This window comes from Dipodomys merriami, unplaced genomic scaffold, assembly GCF_024711535.1.
Source record: "Dipodomys merriami isolate MVZ:Mamm:240054 unplaced genomic scaffold, mDipMer1.0.p SCAF_10, whole genome shotgun sequence".
NCBI classification, from domain to species: domain Eukaryota; kingdom Metazoa; phylum Chordata; class Mammalia; order Rodentia; family Heteromyidae; genus Dipodomys; species Dipodomys merriami.
The window spans coordinates 53,353,841-53,372,552 of NW_027202271.1; the positions used below are offsets into that span (position 1 = coordinate 53,353,841).

Below are 18,712 nucleotides of genomic sequence, written 5' to 3' on the forward strand. Positions count from 1 at the left end.
TGGTTGTTCAGCTCTTTCCTTTGACATCCTATGCTCAATAGGGTTTGAGTTAGTGTCATAATAATAATGATATGGTAGTGGATGTGGCCCAGTGGGAGAGCACTTACCTAGTACATGCAAGGCTCTGGGTTACATCTCTAGCACAGATAACATAAAGACACAATCACAAATATTGTAAGCACTATGTAAAGAGAAAGTATGAGCCTCATTTCGCATGCAAGGACAATATTCCAAGGACATTTCCCAAGTCTAAGATAATTAACTCTCATCTATCGGGTGTCTATCCTGAGATCCCAATAACAGTTATGTTGTCATTGTATGGTGATATTACTCTACCCACTCCGAGGAATGCAGCAGGGTACAAGAATTATTAAGACTGCTACTGTTAGCTACACAGGTCCTCACCTTTCACTTCTACCCAAAGTGACTTGTCCTAATAATCTATAGTTATCGATGATCACTATGGTAGTAGTTATATTAAAATAATAGGACAATGACATTGACAATAATAGACATTCATTATCTAATTTCATCCTCATCACAACCCACAGGTAGGCTTATTCTTAGCCTCCTTTTCAAAAAGTGAAAACACAGTCCCAGAGATGAGTTTGCCTAAGGTGATCCCTTTCATGAGCAAGGAAATTCCTTGTTATTTTCCATAAATGCCCTGAGTGTTCTTATGTACCGAACAATACTGTTTCGCTGAAATGGCATTTTCTATGGATTACATACAGCAAAATTTTATCTGCTATAAAACTCCCTCCCACAGAGAACCACTCTCACTGGTGAAGTCCCGCTGCACTTTGACCTTCCCTCAGAACACTCAAGACATGTTTATACCACCCACCACCAGATTATTAATTGGCTTCTGTAGGCCTAGATTCGGTGTGAATTTGGGAAGTGAATATCCTGATGCCAAGTGTCTATAAGGAAGAAATAGAAAGAGAATGAAACCCAGAGAGAAGAGACAGTTTTAAGCTTTGAAAGATGCCCTTCTAAAAGTGTCCACATTAATTCTTACAAAATATAGACTCCATCTTTCCATCTTGCTATGGGGATGTAGAGAAGTTCTGTTTGTTATTTTCAACTTTACATATTAAGAATCTGTTGTCATGGGGCACTGGTGGCTCACACCTGTAATCTTAGCTACTCAGGAGTCTAAGATCTGAGGATCGTGCTTAAAGCCAGCCAGGGCAGGAAAGTCTATAAGACTCTTAATTCTTAATTAACCACCAGAAAAGGAAGTGGACCTGTAGCTCAAAGTGTTAGGGCGCTAGCCTTGAACAAAAGGGGACAGCACTCAGGTCATGAGTTCAAGCCCCATCCTGAGAAAAAGAAAAAATGAATCTGTTGTCATTTTACATTAAAGGAAACATTTTGTCCCTCCCATGTGAAAATACAAACATATCCACGGCAATGGTTGTTTTACAACTAAACTTTCACAAGAAATTTCTCATGGAATTTCATGCTGCTAGAATTTTAGTAAAGCCCTGAATAATCTAATTTTCTTTTGAAACAGCTTCTAAAACAGAATTAAAACATTCATTATGGCTTATGAATTATATAAACAAATACTCTTGGAATTCAATGGGCATCAAGGACTAGAAAATTTTTGTTTTTTCTTTTCCCACTGAGATATTTCAGAGCAGAAAAAATACTAATATGCTCTATATGTATCTATAATCATCACAATAAAAATTCAAATAGTAAAAAGGATTTATTTTTATGTCTAATAAAATTAGTGAAATAAATAGAAGAATAAAATTAGTGAAATAAATAGAACAAAATTAGTGAAATAAATAGAAGACTTGAACAGTCATAACTAAGATCACCCATCTAATTACTTCCTTTTCCCTCTCCTTTCAGATTTTCTAGGACAATTTTTTGCCTCTTCTAAGATGTCATCCAAATTTATGCTTTTGTCTTTTCACAGACAAAGGATGCATATTTAAGATTCTAACACAAGGAGAACTGGTAGATAAATTAAGTAGACAAATGAACCAGGATGTAATGTTGCTCTTCTTTGCACAAGAGACTGCCAAGTATGCTTATTTGATTGATAGTTGTCTTTGTACTTTGTCAGGTTTATTATGCCATCAAGGTATTATGTCTGCAGTAAGACAAACAAAGAGAAAGAAAACCTGAAGAAGAGTTAGATTTCCTTTGTCATATCTTAGAAGGAAAGCCAACAAAGTTCATTATAGCTTGGAATTCCAAATAATGCTTTTGATTTTACTAATTAACTGGCTTTGAGCAGTCAATGGAGCATTGTCAGGAGAAATCACTGTTTACAGAGAAACAATCATCTCTAAGTTTGTAGGAAAAAAATGCACTGTGGTCCTATGAAATAAAAAGTTGAATTGGGCTAGTCTGGGTTGGATGAAAATCTGTCCTAAAACCAACAGTTGTATCCTTAACCACAGTGAGGTAGTCAGTCTCATAAATGCTGACCAATGACCCAAAAGGTACAACAGGAATACAGGGTAGCCTGCTTGATACCTAGTCTTTCTTCCTGTTGAAGCAAAACAAACTCAAACTACGCATGCGTACTGGTGAATCAAGTATGAATGACATTTAGCACATCACTCTAGCTTTGATATGTTCCAACCATTCTGATGGATCTTGGAAATGGAAAAGAATTTGACTGTAAGTTCAACCCCTTACAGCTACTCACTGATCCACTAACAGAAATACATTTGCTAGGTTCCTTCTAATTGCAAAATATATAAGGATCCCCAAGCAATGGGAAACTGAGATATAAATGGGCTTTAAATTTTACCACATTTCAAAAAAAAAAAAGCAAAACCCTGAAGCTACTGTATGTCATGGGGAAAATAAGAAGCAAGCTCTACTGTTCTAGATCGCCCAAAATATAAAACTGAATATGACTTTTTATTTTTCATTTGAGTTAAGAAAATAGCCACCTTACTCATGTAGCTGTAACTCCTCTGTACAGTATCTTTACAATAAAAATATTTTTAAAAAGAAAATAGCTAGAGAACCAAACATGACATGCTTTGAAAAAAAAATACTGTGTTAACCTCCCAAAGTTAAACATCTTAGTTTTAAAAAACCTTATTATAGAAAAAAATGTTCAAATATACACTAAATACACAAAAGCAGACAAAAAGTATAATTTAAGCCCAACTTCTCTCAAGAACCATCATATTCAGCTCCATATATTTTCAACTATTACTAACTCAAGGCCAGTTTTACCCTTATTCTTCCTTTTCCCTAGATATCGTCATTTCCACTTGAAACACTTCAATATAACCTTACATTTTAACTAATCACTGTTAGAAGGTGAGTTTTTGTGTTTTCCATTTTGTCTCTTTTTATTTTGAATACCTATGTCAGTAAAAGAGGAAATTTATGAAAAGAAGGACATGAAAATTTAAGATTTTTTAGTTCTCTGGAATTTCTGGAACATAAATACAGTTCTCCTCCTACTGAAGGAGGAGGTAGAGCTGGCAGACATGATTATTCAGCTTTACAAACATTAATTAAGCACAGGAATGGACTATGTGCTGGGTATGCAGCAATGTATAAAACAAAGACCCATTTTCTAGAATGGATTATGAAATGCAGAAAAGGATTGGTCAATGTTCACAGGGTATCATGGGAAACAGAAGATAAGGCCATTCAGATCATATTAGATTTTCAAGAAAGCCTTCCAGGAAGGGAGGGCATCTAAGCAAATGCAAACATGCTGCATATGATTTGTTACTCTGTGAGTAACAATTGGCAGCAGTCAATTCTGTGTCTTTAAAAATTACTTCTTCATTATGCTCATCTTTGAATTGAATGAAGTGTACTAGGAAAGGTCAAGATTTATTTTTCTTTACACCTTAAGAAGTGTGTGTAGGCAGGGAATATGGCTTAGTAGTGGAGTGCTTGCCTAGCATGCATGAAGCCCTGGGTTCAATTCCCCAGTACCATATCAACAGAAAAAGCCAAAAGTGGCAGTTTGGCTCAAGTAAAGTGCTAGTCTTGAGCAAAAGAAACTTAGGAACAGTGCCCAGGTCCTGAATTCAAGTCCCAGGACTGGCAAAAAAAGAAGTGTGCGTGTTTATGTACATATGTGTTTGTATATGTTAGTGTCAAGGACAAAGATATGATCTGAGAATTCAGTCTCATTCCAATGGATTAATGTAAACATCAGACTTCAAGTGCAGAGTTCTATTCTGACAGTCATCTGACTCTTGAAGAGGAATGAGGAAGGGAAGCAAAACTCTTTTTTTAAAAAATCTATAAAGGAAATATAAGCAAAATAATAACTATTATTCAACAACTGCTATAAATACTAAAGAGCAACTGAATAGCAACTGCTATTCAGAGCTCAATGACATGCCATCTATATTCCATATTTAATAACAATAATAGCATCGGCCAAGGTTTATATAGCACCTACAATGTAGCAAACCATGTAAGTAATCATTTTATCCTCAAAATAGCCTCTGAAGTAAATATCACTATGCCTTCCTTTTTCACAGAGGTATGAATAAGACATAGAGAGGCAAACAATTACTCTCTCCTTGACTCCATTTTTTCAACCTTCACTGGTAAGGATTGGGACCAGACATTTTAAAAAGGCAAATAACTTTACTGTAAATAGAGACTGGAATCTAATTTTTTAGTAAACTCAGAAAACGGCTTAGATTCTTCATTAACTTAAGTGAATTAACACATGATATTATGTCATCACAGAACCATGAATGTAAGTGGTGAATCTGTGAGACTGAAAGGCAGAATAGCAAATGTAAGCATGTCCTACAAATGGCAAGCTTGCCAACAGAGGAATGCATCTTCTCCATAATGGAGAGAAGAGCATCAAACGTAAAGTGTAATCCACAAGTACCTCACATAAAGCAACAAAAGTAGCCAGTGATAAAAAGCTTTTGAAATAAACTTGTGTCTGCTGAACAGTGGAAAAATATTTCCCAAACCTTAAGAGCACTTTATATATAGGTATGCCCATCATTTATACTATATTTTAATTATCTATCCATGTAGTAGATTGCTCTTAGGACTACAAGACCTTGATGCTAGGGTCTTATTGCTCCTGGGACTTAACAGTTATCCCTGAATCTAATAAAAGAAAGGCTTATTGAACAAACAAATAAATTATTTGATAGGTGACTTTCAATAAAATCTAAAGATTAGAAAGCTTTCCAGGACAATTTAAAAACCTCAAATTGGAAAAGCTTGTTATTTATGAACAGGTTCTAAACTCCCTTTTCTGGCATTTACAGCCTTCCTACACCAGCCTCAGTTTACCTTAAGACCTTCTCTTCTACTTTGTCCTCTTACTTAAGTCCTGTATAGAATTCCTCTTTCTAGAAGTGGCACTGTGGCTCAAGCAGTAGAGTGCTCACCTTGAGCTGAAGAGCTGGGGGATAGCGCCCAGGCCCAGAGTTCAAGCCCCACGACCGACAAAAAAAAATCCTCTTTGTGGCACAAGCTCTATGCTGTCTCACATCTGTGTTTTAACTCAGTAATCCTACAAAATTTTAAACTTCTCTCATCATAAAGTATTTGAACACACTTATTTAATACTATTCTAATACTTTTTTTTACTAAGAAATCATAAAAATAGAAGAAAGTAAACAAGACAAATTTTCATTACTTGTGTGTATCCTACATTGAAAAATTAAAGGGACAAATTGCTCATAGAATTTTGTGAGAATTAAGTGAAACAAAACAGTTCTGGGCACACAGAAAACCCTGCAAACGCCAGCTAGCTCCATTACCATTCTTATCACCAACTTAGCTTCTTTGACTGGAAGCAGATCCACATGCCTACCTTCCAGCTTCATTTCTTCTGCTTTAAGGCCAAACTCAAGTGCTATTTATTCAAAGAATTATTTGAATTCATGTTTTAAGGAATTAGAATTTTTCGCTATAAGAGCTGAGGGACAGCGCCCAGGCCCAGAGTTCAGGCCCCATGACTGGACCCTCCCCCCCAAAAAAAAAGTTTTAACAAGAAGTCATGCCCAAAAAAAGCTTAAACAGTTGGGAAAAACAATCAAGAGTGGATTTACATAAAATGATAAAAAAAAAATAGGGCAAAGATGCAAGTATTAAAGCCAAGAAAAATAAAACACAGGGAAATAAAGCCCTAAGAGATTAATATGCCTGTATAATAATGTTTACAGCAACAGACTAACACAAATACTAAGAAAAGGTTGTGATACAGTTCTGTGGCAGCATTGTAACAGCCCATAAGCTCTCAATTTTTTTACACTTTTTATCAACATCAAGTTGTACAGGGGGTGACTTATTTTTCCTTTCCTGGGGCTTGGACTCAGGACCTCGGCACTGCTCCTGAGGTTTTTTTGCTCAGAGTTAGTGCTCTACCATTTGAGCCAGAGCTCCATTTCCAGCTTTTTGGTAGCTAACTGGAGATAAGTGTCTCACAGACTTTCTTGTCTGGAATGGCTTCAAACCTCAATCCTTATAGCTCAGCCTCCCATAACTAGGATTACAGGCATGAGTCATTGGGACCCAACAAAGGGTAACATTTTGACACTTCCACATATGTATGCAATGTACCTTGTGTAGACTCAATCCTCTTCATCATTCTCCATTATCCCCCCTTCCTCACTTCCCAAGTCAATCTCAACAAGTTTCACCGCCTTTTTTTTTTGGTTGGCCGTGGGGCTTGAACTCGGGGCTTGGGCGCTGTCCCTCAGCTCTTTAGCTCACCGTTAGTGCTCTACCACTTGAGCCACAGCGCTACTTCCAGTTTTCTGTTGGTTTACTGGAGATAAGAGTTTCACAGACTTTCCTGCCCGGGCTAGCTTTGAGCCGTGATCTTCAGATCTCTGCCTCCTGAGTAGCTAGGATTACACTGGCACCTGGCTCCACTGTTCCATTTTTTACATATATACATAATGCATTTGGACCACCACATTAGCCAGACTCCCAAACCTAGCTTAGTGACTGGGATAAGAACTTGCTAAGTTTTTTTAATTTTTAATTTTATTTTATTGTTAAGATGCTGTACAGAGGGCTTACAGTTACAGAGTAAGGCAACGAGTACATTACTTGATCATTGTTACCCCTTCCCTTCCTGTTGCTGCCTCACTATCCCTTCCCTACCACCCCCACCACCTGAAGTTGCAAAGTTTGTTTTCAACATCCTGTCCTGTGCAATGCTTCATCCTGGGTCCTTGTTTCAGTGTTTTGTTATTCCCCTTCCCCTCCCCAGATTAGACATATGTATATACAATACAAAATGCAGGGTAACAAAATCAAGTACATTGAGAACAGGGGATATGCCATAGGGGAAAGAACGTACAAAGGAAACAACAACAACAACAAAAATAAAATTACATGGTACATTTAAAACAATAACAATAAAGACAAGACCTGTTGTGTCCACATCTTGGATTTCATTTCATTTAGCATCATCTTATATGATCATTTGTACATGGTTTTTGAGCTTTTTGGCTCATCTGATAAGATTATCCTATATGTTTACTGATTATTGCAAATAAGGGAAATAATGGGACCTAAATTTCTTTGGGACTGGGTAACTTCACTTAATATGATTTTTTCCAAATCTTTCCATTTCCTAACAAATGGGGCAGTGTCATTCTTTCTGATGGAGGCATAGAATTCTGTTGTATATACATATACCACATTTTCTTGATCCACTCATCTACTGAGGGGCATCTGGGTTGGTTCCATATCTTAGCTATGGTGAATATTCTTGCTAACTTTTTGACTACTGGCCTCTAACTGTGATCCTTCTGGTCTCTGATCTTTCCTCCTCAGTAGCTGGAATTACAGGTGTGAGCCACTGTGTCCAACCAGGCATTTTAATTTAAAGCTTGTGGACAAGAAAGGGCACAGTGGCACATGTCTGTAATCGCTGCACTTTGAGATTGTGGTAGAAAGATGGAGTTTAAAAACATCATGAGCTATAGAGTGAGATCTTGTCTCTAATCAATATAAATCAAACAAACAAAACAGATAAATACTAGAATAGATAAAATATTTCACAGTAATTATTTATGAGAAATGAAATTGGGAAGGTAGAGCCTTAAGTACTATTTAATTTTAAAACACTCATATACATGTTATATTGATAACACATTTTTACAGTAATAGCAATTTTATTACATTTTGAAGTTGGATTTTGAAGATTATCCTAAAAGTAGCCCTGAGTTTATTTGCTTTAAGGTCTAATCACTTGATCTTTGAAGTGATAAACTATACATGTGCTATTAGATATACAGAATTGAGTTTCACACCAGTATGAACATCAAAAGAGATTTCAGGATGCTTTAAGTCTTACCTGTAACACAGCAGCAAATAAGTACACAGCCACAAAAATTGCTGTCAGAGAAGTATGGCCACTTTTCATCAAATGGATCGTGTAGAGGAAGATCAAGTGGCCAGGAATCACCAAACCCAACAGAACTTGGGCAGACTTATTATTTACACCTAAAGCAAAAGGTAAAAGTCATTAAGATAAAATTATATTTGGGTTACTAATAAGTCATTATTAAAATTTGAATAGTATTTTTAGATATAGTATCTCATAGCATCACAAAAATAGTTCAATTGCTAAAAATGTCAATTACTTACAATTCTCTTAATTCTTTGATATTCCCACTTGGTGTTATCAGTGAGTAAATGAAAAGTGGTTGATAAAAATTTGCTATGAAGGCCATCTGCCAAACTTTAATATCTACCATAGAATCAGGGAAGAAAAGAAAACACAGGGCCCTTCAAGCATGGGAATGTTTAATTTTATGTTTTCCTTTAGAGTTCTATTACCCATATTACATGGGTGGTAATTTCTGATTTTCATTCAAAAGTCAATAATCAAGTGGTAGAGCACTTGCCTAGCAAGCATAAAGCCCTGAATTCAATCCCCAGTACCACCAAAAAAAAAAAAAAAAAACAGAAAACTGTAAAAGCTAATAATCCTATTTATTTTCGTTAGAAAAAAATGACAAGTCTTGTGAAGCTTAAACTTTTACAGAAAAGCAGAACAGGTACTACTGTTTCTGTCTTTTTTCTTTATAACAAATGAAGAAACATGGCCTTGGGAAGAACAGATAACTTTTTTGAGGGTGCTGAGCAGAGGTCAGAACAAGCATCCAGTTCCTCTGATGTGAAGCATGGCTTTCTACCCCTCATAAAGCATCAAAACAAACTTACCAAGCAACAAAGCCAAGTGTTTAGTCTATCTAAACACATTTATTTCTACATTTATTCTGACTAAAGCTTGTGATGACAAAATTTATTTGGTAAATAGACACCTTGCTTAGAAATGTTTTACGTGGCCCTAAATGATTCACAAAAACATTAATCTCAAATGAGGAAACTGGGAATCAAGAGTTATAATACATACAAAGCATAAGTTAGAAGGGGAGGGAGAAGAGGAATGAGGTTAGTATAACAACTGCAGAAATGATACAGATGACTGTGATCACTAAGATTAGCTCTCAGAAACAGGAAAGCTACACAACATTCACAAACAAAATATATATTCAACAAATGTTGTCTGCCCCAAATCTCAGAGAGAAATCCACAAGCACATACCTGGGCCAAAAAAAGTCCTAAATGGGTAGTAACAACCTTTGGGTTCCTCAGGCAATTCTCCTGGGATGCTATGTAAGTGGAGGTAGGTAGAAATCCTGCTGGCCTGTATGGCCACCAAATTACCACCAATACCTGAAACATCAGGAAAACAGACAGCAGAGTTATCCTCACACTTTAAACAACAAAAGCAGCTCTCTTTGGGTCATATTTCCTGGCCAAGAAAACAAAATAAAGAGCTCTTCTGAAATGCAGGTTTGTTTATACTGTTGAGGTAAGCCAAAAGAATAAAAGAGTCACTGATTAGTTTTTCAAATCCGTGAAAGTAGACCAGAGAAGACAATTTTTAAAAATCATTACCACTATTCAATATATAAAGCTGGGTAAAAATGTTGATCACTTAGTGAGAGGGGAAGGGAAACTAGATTTATTCAAATAAATGAGAGGGGAAGGGAAGCTAGATTTATTCAAATAGACAAGATTTGATTTTTTTTTTCTTTCCAGCTAAAGAAACTGATATAAAGTGCTGAAAATAATTATTCAAGAGGATCTGAGTTTTGAAGCTACCCTCAGCTACATAGGACTCTTTCAAAAGGAAAAAGAGAAGAAAACAAAAAGAAGGGATGGGAAAGAGGGGAAAGAGAGGAAGGAAGGAAGGAAGGAAGGAAGGAAGGAAGGAAGGAAGGAAGGAAGGAAGGAAGGAAGGAAGGAAGGAAGGAAGGAAGGAAGGAAGGAAGGAAGGAAGGGAGGAAGGGAGGGAGGGAGGGAGGGAGGGAGTGAAGGAGGGAGGGAGGGAGGAAGGGAGGGAGTTTGTCAAGAAAGTCACCTTTTTAACTAGATTATCCTCTCATTAACTGAGGCAAATTGATGTCAAAATGGAAAATAAATTCTAAAGGACAGAATGCCCCTCTCCAAGGCAAGGCAGAACACCCACATTATTTCCACTGCAGAGTATGGAGGAAGAGAAAGCAAGTAGGAAGAAGACATATGCACATTTCAAACTCCAAGATGCTGAGTGTGTACTAGCATAGTATTGTAGAATGGCTGAGTGTTCTAGACACAAAGAGGGTCCACATTCATCTTCTAGCTATTTACTATAAGCCCCTACACCAGGTGCTTTTGAGGCAGACTGAGTCTGGGCAGGAAGCCAAGCTCATTGGTACACAGGTAAGAAATCACATCAATCTCCAAATATGGACATATATTAGACAAATCCTTTCTCATGTACAGAAAAAGCTACATGGGAAGATGGAGAAAACACTCCAGCTACCTGGTCCCAGGCAAAGATGGGTTTCACTGGAGAAATAATGTAGACTAAAATCTTCTTGCTCAAGAGAAATTGGTAGTTTAGTTGCCAGTAGAAGGGGAGGGTGAATGGAAATCCTACCTCTGGAAACCAGGTGTACAAGGACTGCCCAAAATTGTGGATAAGCAAGAGAATCTCAAACCCCATCCACCCCACATATGGCATTGAGCAAGAAACATTAGCAAGTTACTACTGAAGAAGAGCAAGAATGAAGACAACTAAATCTGCCATGCTGAGCATATATGGCATTCCAGGCTTAACAATCCGAATGGGGTTATGGGAGCCCATCATTTTATCACTTGTGTGCTACCATGAAAGCAAACCATACTAACAACCAGTAGACGAAAAGAGCTTTGTGTTTCTAGGTATAAGTAATATTTATTTCAATCTCCAAGGCCTTTTTTTTTTTTTTTTGGTCATGGGTCCTGAACTCTGGGTGTGGACACTGTCTCTCAGCTCTTCAGCTCAAGGCTAGCACTCTACCACTTGAGCCATAATGCCACCTCCAGCTTTTTCTGCTTATGTGGTGCTGAGGAATCGAACTCAGGGCCTCATGCATGCAAGGCAAGCACTCTACCACTGAGTCACCTTCCCAGCCCTCCAAGATCTTTTATATTACTATGCCAAACAAGCATTTAGCAGTAATTTACATTACAGTAAAAAAAGAAAAAGAAGAAAGAAAGAAAACAGATCATTGTAGGAGTTAAGAAGTCAGAAAAACCAAATACAGCAATAACTTATGTTAAAAATATTTTACAGGGGCTGGGAAGGTGGCTCAGTGGTAGAGCACTTGCCTTGCATGCATGAGGCCCTGAGTTCAATTCCTCAGCACCACAAAAGCAAGAAGAAAAAAGCCAGAAGTGGTGCTGTGGCTCAAGTGGTAGAGCACTAGCCTTGAGCTGAAGAGCTGAGGGACAGCGCCCAGGTCCAGAGTTCAGGCCCCACGACTGGACCAAAAAAAAAAAAAAAAAAAAAATTTACAGAGAGATGGTGGAAAGGAGTAGAACATACATTAAAATAGGAAGAAATGGGGTTAGGCATGGTGGTATATTCCTGTTTTTTATCCAAGCTTCTTGAAAGGCAGAGATCAGAAGATCATGGCTCAAGGCCAACCTATATAAAAAGTTAGCAAAATCCCATCTCAACCCACAAGCTGATTACAAAGGTTCATACCCAGAGTTCAAACCCCAGTACCACCAGTAACAATAATGACCATCATCATTTGAGGACCATTAGTGGAGTCAAAATACGAAAAAAGAAAAATCGTGCAAATGCTAATGAAAAGAAAGCTAAAGTAGCTATAATATATTGGAGGCTGGGGAAGCATTGAAATAGAAAGTATTACTAAGAATAAATATGGATAATGAATAATGTTTAACAAAGCCAGTTCAAAAATAAAGGCCGAATAATACTAAATGTAGATGCACTTAAAAGTAAGCCTTCAACATACATAAAACTGATAAACCTACAAGGACAACAATATAAAAATAAAGCCACCCACGTCTGTGCTTATACTTAAAAAATTTGACCAAACTAAAAAGTCAACAACTAAATGGGCTTTAAAAATACCACCAGCCAGCCAGGCGCTGGTAGCTCACGTCTGTAATCCTAGCTACTCAGGAGGCTGAGATCCAAGGGTCACGGTTCAAAGCCAGCCCGGGCAGGAAAGGCGTGAGACTCTTATCTCCAATAAACCACTAGAAAACCAGAAGTGGCACTGTGGCTCACATGGTAGAGCACTCACCTTGAGCTGAAGAGCGCAGGGACAGTGCCCAAGCCCAGAGTTCAAAACCCCACAACCGACAAAAAAAAAACAAAAAAAACCCACCAGCCAACATGATGACATATGAGAATATTCACTCAATAACAGCAAAACACATTAGTTACAAATGTAAATGTGTAACAGTCATGAGAACAGGAATGACCACAAACCACTGTATAGGCTTAAAGCAAGGCTCCACAAATTTGAAATGAGTGAAATATGCAAATATGATGTCATAGAAATGATAGACATCTGAGAGTTTCCTCTAATATCTGGAAAATATATAGTATACTTTTTAATGACTTATAGATCAAATAAGAAATTACAGGAGGATATACAGTCAATTTATTGGAAATGAAAACACACTAAGGTATGGAGATATAAAATATACAGTCCTTCTAAGATCACAGAATCAAATACTTATATTACCTGCATACTTATTACATGCAGTTTTCACCAAACATGGTCAATAAATATAAGCAAAAGGAGATTTCAAAAGCAAAAATGTAAAATTCCTGTGTGAATTATGTGGTTCAGTTGGGCCAGACAAGTTCCCAGTCAGTCCTGTATTATGGTCTGTTGTGTCTAAATTATTGTGTAATCTCCTGAGTATTTCCTGGTTTGAATTTTGTTAAAATGCAACATAACTTCCAAAAGCAAATAGTGCCAAAAAAACCATAGTAAAAATTAATGTGCTTAATTTCAGAGATAAAGTGAAAATTATACATCGGTTGGAAAGCAATACTCTGAAGAAATTGGGTGACATGTTGGAAAAATGAATCAAGCATGAGCAGTACAGTACTGAACTCTATGCCTGCTAAGTATGTGTTGTTTGTACTTAGCTGTAGTCTCCTTGAAATCAGATGCGGGCAGATACCAATGGACCAGTATTTGAAAAGAAAAAAGTCTTTTACCTACATACAGCTCATGGGAACAAATTAAATTAAAAGAAAGCAAAAATAACAATAAGTGTCAAAGCACAAATAAATGAAATAGAAAAGAAAAACAATGGAGAAAATAAAGGAAACCAGAGCCTGGTTCTTTGACTAAAGCAAGAAGATAGAAGACACAAATTCCATCATCATGAAAAAAGAGAAGAGCTGGCTCACACTTGTAATCCTAGCTACTTAGGAGGCTAAGATCTAAGGATCACGGTTTGAAGCCAGCTCAGGCAGCAAAATCCATGAGACTCTTATCTCCAATTAAGCACCCCCAAAAAATCTGGAACAAAGCTGTAGTTCAAGTGGTAGAGAGCTAGCCTTGAGTAAAAAAGCTCAGGAACAGCTCCCAGGCCCAGAGTTCAAGACCCATGACTGCTTTTCCCACAAAAAAAAAAAAAAGAATGTAAGAGATGTCACCATTGTAGACCATCCAGGTCTTAGGAGAGCATTATCAATGTCATAAATACACTCCTAGAAAATTAAATCTAGCAAAACATTAATACTATAACACATCACAACCAAATTGGATTTATCCTACAAATGCAATGCTAATTTAATACTTGGAAATATATTAGTAATTCAGTACATTAACAATTCAGTACATTAACAAAGAAAGGGAGAAAAAAATAACATGATTGTATAAAGGGAAAAATGATCATTTGACATTTATGATTAAAACTCTCAGAGGAATCAAGAGGGACTTCAGGTTTGGGCTCATTAAGGGAATGCAAATGTCTCTTCAAGAAACTGATTTCATTTCCTTTGAATATGCACCCAGTAGTGAGATTGTTGGTGGTCATTTTGTTTTTTATCTTTTTAGGAATCTCTATAGCATTTTCTATAATGACTATAATAACTTACATCACCACTAATGGTGTGCAAAAATTCCTTTTCCCCACTCCCTCGCCAGTACTTAGCCCACATCTTTTTGATAACTGTCATGCTTGCTGAAGTAAAATGTTCTCTCATAATAGTTTTGATTTCCATTTCACTGGTGATTAGTGGTGTTGATGGCAACTTTGGGGTCTTTTGAGAACTGTTTAAGTTTATTGCTAGAACTGGAAATTTGAAAATAAATTCATGCAGGATTTCACTCATTTTACATTAGAAATAAGGTTATGCATTGCCTAATAATAAGGATGTATCCTGAGACTGTTGGGTGGTTTTGTTGCTATGTAAATATCAGAGAGTGCATAGAGTGTGCCCACAAATGAAGCTGGTCGACGTAACTGGCATTGCCTTCACAGGTGAGATCCACTGTTGACCAAACCATTATGCAGCACTTGACTGCTGGCAAGGGATATGTTAGCACAAGAACAGTAAGAGAACAATTCCAATGGGATACCTGAACAAGGTGCTGAGAGCCAAAAGCTCTGACCACACTAGACAGAACAGACAGCAAACCTTTGCCAGGGCTCTCATTATGCCCCCAAGTTTCTAGAAGACACAATGGAGTGATTTGTTCATGATAGAGTGTCTGATACCTACTGAAGCCAAATAAAGCTAATTTATTATCTGGGAAATGATATTTTAATACCTTTAAAACCATTGAATAAATAGAAAATTGGAAAATCATGAACATTTCCCTCTTCATAAAGTGAAGTGAGTGGTCTCCTTTTTGTGTCAATGCACCAAAAATACAGTAATATAAGTATTGTATTTTAAAACTAAAATTATGACTTGATTTTACACTACATGTAGCTTTACAATTTCCTCATCACATGTCACTTGGCAAACATAAAATCCATTTAAAGCAAATGTTTGAGCCCAGTGTAGTGGTGCATACCTATAATCCCAGTACTTACAATGCTGGAGCATCCTGAGCTGGTGATCATATCTCAAAACAAAAAACAGTAACAGTAGCACAAAACATGCTTAAGATAATTTAAAATACATTCCATCATAAATGTGTTTTAAAAACAAATCCTAGATCTTGCCTTGTACTTGTACTCAGGCTGAGATTTGAGGATCATGGTTCAAAGCCAGCCTAGGCAGAAAAGTCTGTGAGATTCTTATCCCAGATTATCCAACAAAAAGCCAGAAGTAGAGCTGTGGCTCAAGTGTTAGAGCATCAGACTTGAGCAAAAAACCAAGTGAGAATACCAGACCTGAGTTCAAGCCCCAGAACTCTCACAAAAGAAATTTTAAAATAAATTAAAACTGTCACTGAAACTGTCCTTTGTTTACTTGATGAGTTTTCTAATGTAACTTTTTTTTAAATCTGGATTTCCTAATTCTGAGTTCACACTCTAAAGTGAACAGTTAGCATTGCATGAGTGGCATGAAGCAGAAGTCATCTGCTAATAGTACATAAGACAGTAACTTACTCCTCTCATAATAAGTAAATAATATAATAAGAAATTTAATATATGCTAAAGTTTGGAAGAGCTAACAGTGTTTGTACGACAGAGTACAAGTGTTTTCACACAGAGTTTCTGGGGAAATCAGTAAGGAAGAAAGCAATTTAAAATGACTTAGTGTTCACAACTTCTCAAAAAGGAGAAGAATCTGGACATTCAGACACATTTTTCAACACAAGGCATTTTGCAGCACTTGACTGCTGGCAAGGGATATGTTAGCACAAGAACAGTAAGAGAACAATTCCAATGGGATACCTGAACAAGGTGCTGAGAGCCAAAAGCTCTGACCACACTAGACAGAACAGACAGCAAACCTTTGCCAGGGCTCTCATTATGCCCCCAAGTTTCTAGAAGACACAATGGAGTGATTTGTTCATGATAGAGTGTCTGATACCTACTGAAGCCAAATAAAGCTAATTTATTATCTGGGAAATGATATTTTAATACCTTTAAAAAGGAATGGACAAGCTGCATTTCCTTCCTTTTCACCTTCATTTACGGTTGGATTCCTGTGGGAGTAATGTTCTGCCTGGTGTCTCATTAGATAGGAAGCCTTCATGAGCATGTAAAAGGCATATACCATTAGGTTCCAGGGTCTTGAGCTGCCACTTTCCTTAGATTGAGGCTGAAATAAAAGCTATTAATGATTGCTGTAGCTCTTCTACAAATCTGCTGGCAGCGCTTTATAAGATGCTTTTATCATTGCTTTTCTGTTACGATGAAACAGAATATATATATATATATATATATATATATATATATATATATATGATAACAGCTTTTTAAAAATGCTCATAAAGAATCACACAACATCTTCTCTATGTTCCTTGGCCGAAAGCAGACATAACTGATGCTACAACTGTGCCAAACTAAAACCAAAATGAACTGAGACTTTGAAAATGTACTGGTAGAGATCAGGGGAATACAAATTTACAGCAAACAACATAGTGAGGAGATTAATTAAAGGATTAACTTTTCATGGTCTCTGCATGATCACAGGTTATATTTTTAAGTTACTGTAGAATTATTACCTTGGAATATTCATGTAAAAGAATGCTTTCTTCCTACCATTCTATTAAAAGCTTATTAATAGGGCTGGGAAGGTGGCTCAGTGGTAGAGCGCTTGCCTTGCATGCCTGAGGCCCTGGGTTCGATTCCTCAGCACCACATAAGCAAAAAGAAAAAAGCCGGAAGTGGCGCTGTGACTGAAGTGGTAGAGTGCTAGCCTTGAGCTGAAGAGCTGGGGGACAGCGCCAGGCCCAGAGTTCAGGCCCCACGACCGGACCCAAAAAAAAAAAAAAAAAAAAAAAAAAAGCTTATTAATATTGCTTGTAAATTATTTAAATTCCCCAGAGACTAACTGCATTACTCAAGCCAGTGGAGAGCATCTAAAGATAGTTTCACAAAAAGGAAAAGCATTAGTTAAAATAACTGGTCCATATACTAATTAGTGAGACTCTTCAGTACTCACAGGACCTTACCTTTGGTGTTTTGGGAAAGGATAATCTAAGTTGATCATGAAAACACTTGACATTAGGAAGAACTTATCATCAAGCTCATGTAAGCACTGTTATAGAACTCAATTATGTTTTGTTAAATTTGGAAAATATTTTTTAGTAAATGTTTAGTGTTTATATCATAGAATTCAAATTTTCTCAAGAATTTGTTGGTATATTTCCAAAAAACAAAATAAACAAGTTTATTTTCTTAAAAATAAACCCTCAGAATCCATCTCACATCAGACCCGGCACCTTCCAGGTACCCAGATGTTTTAGCCTCCTCCACCTTCCCAATCCTTTCATGTATACCCAGATGTTTTAGCCTCCTCCACCTTCCTCTATCCTTCCATGTATACCCAGACGTTTTAGCCTCCTCCACCTTCCCCATCCTTTCACGTATACCCAGACGTTTTAGCCTCCTCCACCTTCACTTATCCTTTCACTTGCTTTTCTTTCAAGACACTGTTTTAGAACCCATAAACAATAATTTCTTCGACTTTGAAGAAATGTAAAGGGAATCGGAAACATGTCTTCCACATTTTTATATTTTTCAGAAGAAATACATAAATCTTTCTCCTAGTGAGGATCCTTTCAGATAAATATGGGCAGGTACATTTAACTCACCAGCCCAGTCATCAGCTTTACCATTTCCTTCCTAATACTAATAACTTGTGCACAAGTTATCAAATGACTGATACGTGCTTTCCACATCCTTCACATATTCCTAATGAGGGCAAAAAATAGATCTTGGGAGAGAAAAAGACTTTACTTTTTTATGTATAAAGCATACATACATTATCAAGAAACACTGTATTCAAAACCTGACATGGAATTGTAATCCCTTTATACCATTATTTAATATTTTTATTATTAATTTACTTTATTATTATAAAGGTGATCTACAGAAGGATTACAATTACATTTTGTACAGTGTCTCCTGTTCCTTCATTCTCTCCCAGTCCTTCCACCCATCTCTACCCATGAGTTATATGGTTCACTTTGATCAGTGTTCAGTGAGCTCCACTACTGCATTTTTTCATCCTTTCTTCCCTCAAGTTCTGTACCCTCCCCGCAACACTTCCAAAGATATATAGTTGAATACACTATACTAATGTCCCTTGTTTCCATATCTTGGAGTTTGTCTCAGTATGTATATTATTCTATATAAATAAGAAGAGGTACTTAGGCATTGAGCTTTTGTGTTTCTCTCGTCAGAGTATCCTCTTTTGGTCTTACTATGTATGAATATCTAGAAACCTGCATAATTGATCATATCCCAGATCATATCT

At 36.8% G+C, this 18,712-nt stretch overlaps 1 protein-coding gene across 5 annotated transcripts in view; it reads right to left on the bottom strand.

Annotated features, from left to right (window-relative positions):
- LOC138806216 (solute carrier family 41 member 2) overlaps window positions 1–18,712 on the bottom strand; it is an 87,847-nt gene that overhangs the window by 11,671 nt on the left and 57,464 nt on the right. For 4 of the 5 annotated variants that reach the window (XM_069991758.1, XM_069991768.1, XM_069991750.1 and 1 more), the window contains exons 9-10: window positions 9,559–9,690; window positions 8,303–8,451 (exon numbers count right to left, since the gene is read on the bottom strand). In XM_069991758.1, coding sequence (XP_069847859.1) covers window positions 8,303–8,451; window positions 9,559–9,690 — 281 coding nt within the window. The remainder of the gene's footprint in view (window positions 1–8,302; window positions 8,452–9,558; window positions 9,691–18,712) is intronic. The other variant, XM_069991777.1, reaches the window with a different exon arrangement.